Below are 10,740 nucleotides of genomic sequence, written 5' to 3'. Positions count from 1 at the left end.
TATATATCAAACCACTGCCAGAACAATATCAAGCATCAGTGTTAGCAACACATTTTAGTTTCCATGATCCAGTTGCCCTTGCCATCAAAGTTGATGAGGAAGCTGCCAAACAATGACTTCAACTTGCCGATAAAACAAACACTCTAGCCCCCTCCCCCAAGGTAATTATACAAAAACAAATTAACAAAAACTCTTCCACTACAAACCACCTCTTCCAATACTGCCTTATTAATGTTACCAATCTTCTTCAATTGTCTATTAGATCTTCAGACAGTCTTCAAAGTTGTATTTCTAGTCACATCACCTGGAAATTCAACACACTGGTAAGTTGGCTGATGTGCATATCTATGTAACTTAATTATCCAACAGATTTAAAACCTGCATATACAAATAGGGCTTTTCAGCAATTTACTTGTTGTCTACTTGCCTTTTAACTCTACATGTTCGCCAGAATATACATTTATGTATTTGTGTAGGAATGATTCTGGTACAATTTTAAGCCCTTAATGCTAAAGGAAATACAAAATACATGTTATTGCAGTAAAAAAACTTGGGAAAGAAATCTCCATAGTTGCTTCTTATTTTGTTTCTGAAGAATAATTTATTTCACTCTGAAAAGTATGAACTAATGCACTCATTCTCTGTGTGCCCTGTCATAAACTACCATAAATTGACATATACTAACTTTCACGAATATGCATTTTTTTTCTTCTCTTAATTGTTTTGTTATTAATATCGTTCCTTTTACAGATTTACCATGGCTACCAGCCCACCAGCAGCCAAACGGTTCAAACAGGAAGTAGCAGATGCCAGTGGATACCTTGTTCAATTATCACCAAAGAAACTGAGTGCTAGAAACAACCCATACATGAAGGGAACCCTTCAGACATCAGTGAGGACTACCAAGACGTTGTAGTTTATGATATGTCCAAACAGTCAAATCTTGAGGTATGAAAATCTCAATATTATGATTAAAATTCAGAATCCTAAAAGATAGTCTTTAAACATGATGATGCAAAACAGTTACACATAGTAACCCTGCAAGGTGCAGCAAGCCACCATTTTGCACTTAAATACTCAATTTTTTTTGCCAAGGAACTCTATTTTCTTCATATCCCCAGACAAGGTCGATTGACATGGTCTGTTGCCCCTTTGTTGCCTGCATCACCCATGTACACCAACAATTCCATTAAAACATAGCTTCATCTAGGCAGTCTAAAATTCTTCCCTACACCATCTGTAAACAACTGTGTTAAATTTCAACCTAATGCAACTTTTCGACACTCATGGTAGTCAAACTACATCACTGATCAACTAAAACTTACATATACTTGCATCCCCTTTTCCTCCCAGGAATTCGCCAAAACAAAGTCACCCGTAAAACTAAAGAATGTAGCAGTTGAAGACAAACGTTAATTGTCCAAAAGACAAACACAAATCGTAAAACTGCCAGTCTTGAACTTCCCTTACGATGCAAAAACTACAAAAATACACTATTGCTGGATTTACTGAAGGATTCTCCTCTGGACAAAACACTGGGTAGCACATCAAACTGGTAAGTGTTATTATGTTCCATTTCAAATATTCACTTCATTTTGATAGCCTACCCTCCACAAAAACCCCACAACTATGTTTTAATACCAACTACAAAGTCATATTGTCCCTGTAAACTGTACGCCATGTTACCTGTGATATCACATGGTTACTAAAGAGCCACAAAAACTTTGGATGTGAATGAAGGGGCCACATCTCTGTACTAGTTCACCTTCTCATTTTAATAACCCTTGAATTTATTTGAAATTATGATACCAATTTCCCATATAACCCATGTGGTATTCTGTAGGCTGATAAAAGCCATGTAATGTCCAAGATCACTCTTTTTGTAGACTAGGACTACAGGGCTATTGGGCCATACTTTTTGACTACGGACTTTTTTTTTCGCATACCAATGTATTTGCATTTCAAGTATTTACTTTTTCAAGTTATAAAGCAAGATGCATTTCTGAAAAGTTCACCATTCAATGCAATAAATATTAACTGAAAGCACACATACCTTTTACCTTTATTAGCAAGGCTCAATAAAAATACCGTTTTACAGTTGCTTTTGTTGATATTTTCTACTAGTGGTTTTGAGTATCAGTTAAATATTGTTTTTCAAAAAAAAAAGGTGACATATCTTGTCCACATTTTTACGAACTAAGTAGACAGATGATTAAACAATGTGCAATGTCTCTACAAAACACTGTGGCAATGAACTGAAGCATTTTTCCTCTCATTTTTCAGAATAAATGGGGTTAAGGTTCAGTAATCCAATACAAAAGACACTAAAAATAAATAACACATTAATTATTTTCAGTGATTTATGCCTGATGTCCCTTGTTGAAAAACTATGACTTCGTCACACCAGCCACCTACATGGAACAAAGGATTAACAATGCATTGTAAAGAAACAACTCATCTAAATGCTTGTTGACCATAATTAGATCACTTAACTGAAGTTAGTCTCAATTATAAGACATTACTGCTCATTTTTATTACTGTGGACCACAATCTCTCCAGCTGTCACTTGTCACTCAGAACAACATCTTGAAACCTTTGTCTCATATCATCTGATATAACCACTCTGACCTCAAATAATTAAGTATGCGTAATTTATTTCATGAATTTTTGTTTTTATAGGCCAAGTTCTACACATCCATCCAGCCGTTTTGAAGACTATCCCATACACCAATGAGAAAAAGAAAGTAACACCAGTGATAATTGGTGACCCTACAGGTCACATAACACTTAGTGTCTGGACCGACATACATGAGGAACAGGTAAACAATACTACAATATCCTCAAATAATTTTAACCATATTTCGACCAGAGACACATCAGACCAGATTCCAACCAACGACCTGTTGCTTAATAACATTTCAAAAACATATCAACAATATCATTATCTGAACAACCTTCAAATTGTTACTGTAAACTTCTCATGTCACATAAAGCCATAAAATACCAAAATAACATAGTTTCCCAAATTTGCATTTTTGATATTTGAAAATTGTTCATTGGGATCAAAACAAGTGCCTGCTCGAGTTGGAATTAAGCTTTAAACAAACACAACAAAGTGTATTTAACTTCTACCTTTGGTGCATTTAAATAAATTGTAACCTGAGGAAAAATTCTAAAAAAAAACAGTAAAAAAACCTTAAAATTATCAGCCTACCTTAATTGCATTTCTTATATTTACAGCTGCCTGTTGAAAAGGACAAAGTTTTTAAACTGGAAAATCTATCATTCAAAAACTGGAATGGAGGACAACTTTCCTCCACAAAGTCTTCAGTGTATACTTCAGTAAACCAGAAACTGAAAGTTAACAAGCCGAACATCGAAGCAACGTCCATGTACCAAACCTTGCAAGGTATGTTTTTTGTTACTGTATACAAGATAACCTCAAAACACGGATTCACACTTTAACACTTGAGTCAAACTAGTCTACTTAAAGTATACTAATATGAAACCTTTATCTATATATTAATATGAACACTTACATCTGTATTGTATGAATTGCTAACAACTGCCAATCCTCCCAAAATGCAAAATCGATTAGTCACTATTAACAACATCATATAGAAAGACCTAAAAGAAAACATGGCTTACTTCAATTCCACTAAAGATTCAAAATGAAAACAGCAAAAAACAACCACATGAAGAAAATATTTTTTTTAATGTTTTCTCCCATACATGACTATACAAATTGATACAAAAGAAAAAAATTATAGTGTCTATTTAGAAAACTAAATGATTAAATTTAATGTAGTCTTTCAATGTAGTCTTACAAAAGTCAAGACTGTTTCATGCTCTTCCTCTACATTCCTATGAAGTTATCTTTATGCGCTTGTACAACTTGAAAATCAATTATGAAACAAACTTAATTATACAACTAAATTTTCCATAAATATTTGTTAACTATAGCATGGGATATCTCTAATGTATGTTCCATTCAAATTTTAAGCATTTATTCGAAGTACTATTAATATCCTTGCTTTAGTCATCAAAACACTGCACACAGCTTGTGTGCTTTTTTTTCCCATTACCAGACCTTGCTTTTGTTTGATAATTTACTACCATGTTGTACAACCAAACCTCGCTAAGGTATGCAGTTTCACGCAAGTTTTGTATGTTTTTCAACCTTGTTGCCCAATTTCCTGATAAGTCTTTTAAAAAAACGATAACAATTTTGACAATTGTTCGTACTTCTTTTTTTAAACTACATTCAACTACGTAGCGCACTGTGCAGGCATGACAACTTGTCTATTGTGAAATTGATAATTCTATATACTTTTTTTTTCATTTAGGAGTATTTGTTACAGTTGAAAGTACAACTGTGTCCTTATGTATTGCCTGTAACAGCAGAGAGCCATCACCATCCACTCACTTCTACAAGTGCAAAGTCTGCAACTGTAAGCAACTGGTATCCAATATGAAAAAGAACACTGACTTAAAAGGAAAATTCAAACCTCTCGACGACTCACCATTGATTCACCTATCTCTAAACAACCATCAGCTTACTTGGTTACCAGACACGGATGTAAATAACATTGATGACCTGGAAGAACAACTACTGCAAACAAGTATGACGATCACCTACAACAAAGTCAATAACTATGTAGAAACTACATCACCAATTGACTCAGTGTAAATTATTACACAACCAAGACTAACAAGAAAAAACTCCTCAATTGTTTTTTTTAAAGCACAGTCATTTCTATTTTAACTGTGTGTAACATGTTCATATCATGGCACATACATGTATCACTTGAAAACTTGATTCCTTCCTCTTCACCACAAGACTGCATTTGTAACAATCACTTGTTTGAAGGCACACCAACTCTTGTGTGAATACAGAGGGTCTAAAAAACGTAATGTAACAAATAAAACTGGTAATAATCTTGTCTACTCCAAACATCATTTCATATTTTAATACCCAATCTTAGAACACCGGCCTCAATCTGTCCTGTAGCAGGAGCACACATTACATCAGATAAACATGGCATTACTATGTTTGCAGTAGACACCAAATTACCACATGAATAAAGTGAGCTATACCCCAAAATGTATACAGCTTTTTCTTGCCCTCCCACATTTGCAACTAAGTTGCTCACCTCCAAAACAAGTGACTCTTGCAAATGTATTCTTGATGTAAACATGAAAGAATAACATTTCCATTGATATGTGCCATGGTATGAACAATTATATGCAATAAAAACAGTTTCTAAACTCTTGTTTGGGAGATTATGTTTATATACAACAGAGTTTTAAAGCAAAAACTCTATTCTGAACCAAAACTGCTTTCATTATTACAAAAACATATGTATTTTTTTTTGTATTGACATACAACAGAGTTTGGAAAACAAACTCTTGTTTGATAAATATTTACCCTTATCCTTACTGAATTTTTTTTTTGCAGAACAAGAACTGCTTCATTTGCTTACACTTAATACATCTATATTTTATTTCTTTCAATTTATGTACAACGGGTTAGAACAAACAACTCTCTAAGTGTGTTTTATGTGTGTTATATTTTATATACAACAGAGTTTTTAAAAACTCTGTTCAGAACCAAAACTGCCTTCATTATTAAGACAACATTATATGGGTTTTTTATTTTTTAGAAAAACAGCAAACTCTTGTTTAATAAAGGATTACCCTTCTACTGATTTTTTTCAGAACAAGGAACTGCATTTGCTAACACTAAATACATGTTTATTTTATTTATTTTATTTATGTATGCAAGAGTTCAGAACAAGCAACTCTCCATCTATGTGTTTGCTGTTTTATGAGCAACAGAGTTTATAGAAACGAACTCTGTTCAGAACCTAAACTGCCTTCATTATTATGATAGCATTATCTGTTTGTTTTTTTATTGACATACAACAGAGTTTGGAAAAACAAACTCTTGTTACTAAAGATTTACCCTTATCCATACTTATGTTTTTGCAGATCAAAGAACTGCTTCATTTGCTGAGGCTTAATTTTTTTTAATTGATGTACAACACAGTTTAGAACAAACAACTCTCTAATTATCTGTTTTATATGTGTTATATTTTTATATGCAACATAAATTTAAAGCAAAAACTCTGTTCAGAACCAAAGCTGCCTTCATTATTATGACAACATTAATCTGTATTTTTATTTTGTTTAGAAAAACATCAAACTCTTGTTTAATAAAGGATTACCCTTATCCATACTGATTTTGTTTTTTTTTTCAGAAAAAGAAACCGCATTTGCTTACTCTAAATGCATGTTTATATATATTTTTTAATTTATGTATACAAGAATTCAGAACGAGCAACTCTCCATTTATGTTTGCTGTTTTATGTGCAAAAGACTTTTAAAGAAACGAACTCTGTTCAGAACCTAAACTGCCTTCATTATTATGATAACATTGTCTGTATTTTGTTTTATACTGACAACATACTTTGGAAAAACATCAAACTCCTGTTTATTTAAGGTTGCCCATTATTTTCCATACTTTTTATTTTATTTATTTATTTACATGTATTCATTTTTTGAAAACAAAAGCTTCCTCACTTGCTAACAATAAGCATGTGTATTTTATTTTCTTAGTTTATGAGCAACAGATTTTAGAAGAAAATACTCTCCATTTATTCAGAACCAGACATGTATCTGCCTGTTTGTTCACAAGTACATTTCCCTTATGAGTCTAGTCGTATCTGAGTTTTTCTTTGATTTATGTACAACTAAGTGTTGAAGAAACAAACTGTTTACTTCACCTCATACCCCCATGATGATTTGTTCAAAACCTAAACTGCCTTATCTGACAACAATACGTTTATACTTAAACACACAACCGATATTTGAAGACAAAAACTAGCTCTGTTAAAACACGTCGCCCTCATAACAAATACCTTCCACTAAACAAACCCCAAAAATTGTATACTGGTATATTTTAATATGTATCTCAATTTTAAACAAAACTTTTCCCTGATAAGACAAGAATTAACATGATTTTGTTTCATCCATCTGTGGCAAGGACCTACTTCGAATTCAAAGAATCTATCTCGACATAAAGAAAATGTGTGAACTTGAAAAAAAAATGTAATAAAGTTACTATTTTCCGAACTCTTGACTTATTTTCATGTAGTTATTCTATTGATGGTTGTGTGTACTTTCATATAAATATATTGCTCTTGTTACACGCTGTGCCTGCCGGAGTTATAAGCTTCATGTTACAGATTGTTCTGTATCACCCCCAAAACACACACAATTTTCATTTCTCCAAGTGCAACATAAACCATGCAGAATATTATGCTCCACCCCCAGCCGGGCAGAGATACCCGTATTTGCTCAAATACAGCTACCGTGCTTTCTAGTTCTTCTTCTTCTTCTCCTTCTCCTTCTTCTTCAGCTTGCATTTGCAAAACCGTGGCCACATATTGGGCTTGGGCTTAGGCTCCGTCAGTTATTTAGAAAACATGTGCTTTTCTAACGGGGCTTCAAACAGGCAGACGAAGCCCAAGCCGAAGCCCAAGTGACATCCCAAGCTAAAGCCGCGGTTTCGTAAAAAACGGAACCAAAAATTCCAACCTCGTACCTAAAGCTTGTAAGCCGATCAGAATTGCAACGTAAAAATATAACGAGGTTGTTTTATTTACGTGATGAGTGAATCCTCTACGCTGCGCTGCGAGACGATCACCACCGAAGCTTTTCCCCACGTTATTGCAATGGGGGATTTTCCGGTCGCAGTGTGACCTGCACCGTGAACGTTAAAAACACTCTGCCGTGGTCTGGAGCTTATTCACGGCATACGGGTTCGGTGAAAACCCGGAGAGCCAACGGATGTTAACCGTGCTAACCGTGTATGGTTGTTAGTTACATGAGCTTTAGTTTGAGTGAGGAAACTTCGCAATCGTCACCGTTAATCCATAAGTCAATAGTCATTCAATAACGGAGCATTTTTATAGAAAAATTGTTTTAAATTAGCTTATTAGCTTTTACAAATTATTCTTTTCACAGTGCATCTTAAGAAAAGGTTTTGAATGTTTTTGGAATTTATGTGAGATTCATTACCTTGCCAAATGTCTTTGCAATGAAATATGTTGTAAAACAACTGCATGATACTGTTGGTAACAGTACCAAACTTAAGTGTTTCTTAGTAAAAGTTGGACACTTGATATTAATAGTGTTATCACTTGTCCATGTAATAATAGGCAGCTGACTTTTACCTAATCAAAAAGGTACGGTAACTGTAAACTTGTCGGCATACGTATGCCGTGAAAATATTTGGGAATATGTGCGCATGCTTACGTATGCGCTTGCGTATGGTGGGATTTCGTTAAGATATTTGCGAGTAACGTATGCGAATATGTTTGAGTTGTCGAAAATTTTATTATACTTTGTCGCATAATTATGTTTAATTAAAATTTCTAATATATATCTGTGGATTTTTAGCATCCAGTCTGATCGCGACATCATACTTATTCGCGAATAATTTCTTGACACCGCATACGTATGCACAAACATTTGCGAATAAATTTGTGACATCGCAAACGTATGCAATCAAAAAGGTACGGTGGCCCAAAAGCACATCGCATAACTGTAAACTTGTCGGCATACGTACATGTATGTCGTGCGCAGCTGACTTTTACCTAATCAAAAAGGTACGGTAACTGTAAACTTGTCGGCATACGTATGCCGTGAAAATATTTGGGAATATGTGCGCATGCTTACGTATGCGCTTGCGTATGGTGGGATTTCGTTAAGATATTCGCGAGTAACGTATGCGAATATGTTTGAGTTGTCGAAAATTTTATTATACTTTGTCGCATATGTTTAATTAAAATTTCTAATATATATCTGTGGATTTTTAGCATCCAGTCTGATCGCGACATCATACTTATTCGCGAATAATTTCTTGACACCGCATACGTATGCGCAAACATTTGCGAATAAATTTGTGACATCGCAAACGTATGCAATCAAAAAGGTACGGTGGCCCAAAAGCACATCGCATAACTGTAAACTTGTCGGCATACGTACATGTATGTCGTGAAAATATTTGGGAATATGTGCGCATGCTTACGTATGCGCTTGCGTATGGTCGGATTTCGTATTCGCGAGTAACGTATGCGAATATTGTTCTGTATCACCCCCAAAACACACACAATTTTCATTTCTCCAAGTGCAACATAAACCATGCAGAATATTATGCTCCACCCCCCGCCGGGCAGAGATACCCGTATTTGCTCAAATACAGCTACCGTGCTTTCTAGTTTGTATTGTCTTTCTTTGTTTATCTTCAATAGAATTAAACTTACCCCTGACTGAGAAGGTATTGCACGATGTCACTGTAGCCCCAGAAAGCTGCATTGCACAGAGGAGTGAAGCCATCATTGGATTTCTTGTTCACATCGACGCCTTTGGCTAGGAGTGATCTTACAAACTATTAAAAGATAGATGGAAATCAGACAACATTCGGTTAAATTCACACACAACCTGTGAGTGTCACATGCTATGTAACCTTTGGTAATTCTAATTGTCGACGACCAGCATCCTCACTTGAAGTATCCAAACAATGCATAAAATCACAAATCTGTGAAAATTTTGACTTTGGTTACTTGTAGAAACTATAAAGGTCCCACTTGAGCCTTATAGGGGTCTAATATTTTGGGCCTCTTAAGCGCAATACGTTTTTAAAATCGGCATTAATAGGTGACATTTTTACGACTGTTCGCCATCAATAACTGAAGTTTCCTTTGTACTACACAACCAAACATTCCCCACACACTCAATATACATTCTTTATGCTTGCATTTCCTTTTTGTTGAGTGAAATTAAAAAACATCGTCAACAAAATGCAATTTTCTACTCTGTACTTACTGGGTTTTTTCTGTCGCATCGCTTGTTTTTTTTTTACATCTCTTATCTAATGTTCAATGCTTTATTTTTTGGTCACCAAGTGCTGCACCTGCGGATACGGAAAACGGATGTCGGACACTTCGTACCTTTGCCACTTCGTACCCTGGACACTTTGTACCTTCGGGACACTTCGTACCGTACCCAAATTGGTCACTTCGTACCGTTGGCGGGGTACGAAGTGACCATCAGATAAGTCACTTCGTACCGTCAGCCGAGTCACTTCGTACCTTCAGTAAAATTATAAAAGTATATAACTGAATACCTCATGAATTGTTATTAATGTCTAAAATGTGAAAGTCCTTGTCAGTGTGAAGTTTAAAATATCATAATTTAATATTGTAACATTCGTGCGGATCAGCCATTCGTTCCAGTCAGCCATAGAGGGCGCCGCTCCGCTGGAAGTTTATGAGGCCCGGTGTACATTACGTCATCCGATGTTTCCGGATATATAGGAAAAGATGGAATACCAGTTTTTAAGTTAAAAGTATTTATTTTTAAAACGTGTTTTACTATGATTTTTATTACTATGATTTTTATTATGATTTATTTATTTGATATGGACTGTAAAGTGAAGTTCATTAAAAATAATGATTACTGTTAAAAATATTTGTGGAATATCCTTGGGGTTGTGAAGTGTTTGGGTGTTTCTTGTAAGTGTTTTTAAGTTGTTCTTAGATATTAGAAATAATTTTTGTTTCCTTTTTGTTTAAATAATGCACTTATGTCCTCAATCGATGCAATAAGTCTATTGGCGACACTAGCAATGTGACCCTTCAGTTGATGCAGAAATTCAGAAACTATGCAGAAATC

The 10,740-nt window shown here is 34.7% G+C and overlaps 1 protein-coding gene across 1 annotated transcript; it reads left to right on the top strand.

Annotated features, from left to right (window-relative positions):
* Positions 1 to 2,434: 2,434 nt before the first annotated feature.
* Positions 2,435 to 5,168, top strand: LOC117291342. Its single transcript, XM_033772986.1, has 4 exons — positions 2,435 to 2,441; positions 2,680 to 2,819; positions 3,241 to 3,409; positions 4,347 to 5,168. The coding sequence occupies exons 1-4, from the start codon at positions 2,435 to 2,437 to the stop codon at positions 4,688 to 4,690; spliced, it is 660 nt and encodes a 219-aa protein (XP_033628877.1). The 3' UTR covers positions 4,691 to 5,168.
* The last annotated feature ends 5,572 nt before the right edge of the window (positions 5,169 to 10,740 follow it).

This window comes from Asterias rubens, chromosome 6 (assembly GCF_902459465.1).
Source record: "Asterias rubens chromosome 6, eAstRub1.3, whole genome shotgun sequence".
Lineage (NCBI taxonomy): Eukaryota > Metazoa > Echinodermata > Asteroidea > Forcipulatida > Asteriidae > Asterias > Asterias rubens.
The sequence above is the reverse complement of the archived record's forward strand: the minus strand, read 5'-3'. Positions and strand labels throughout refer to the sequence as shown.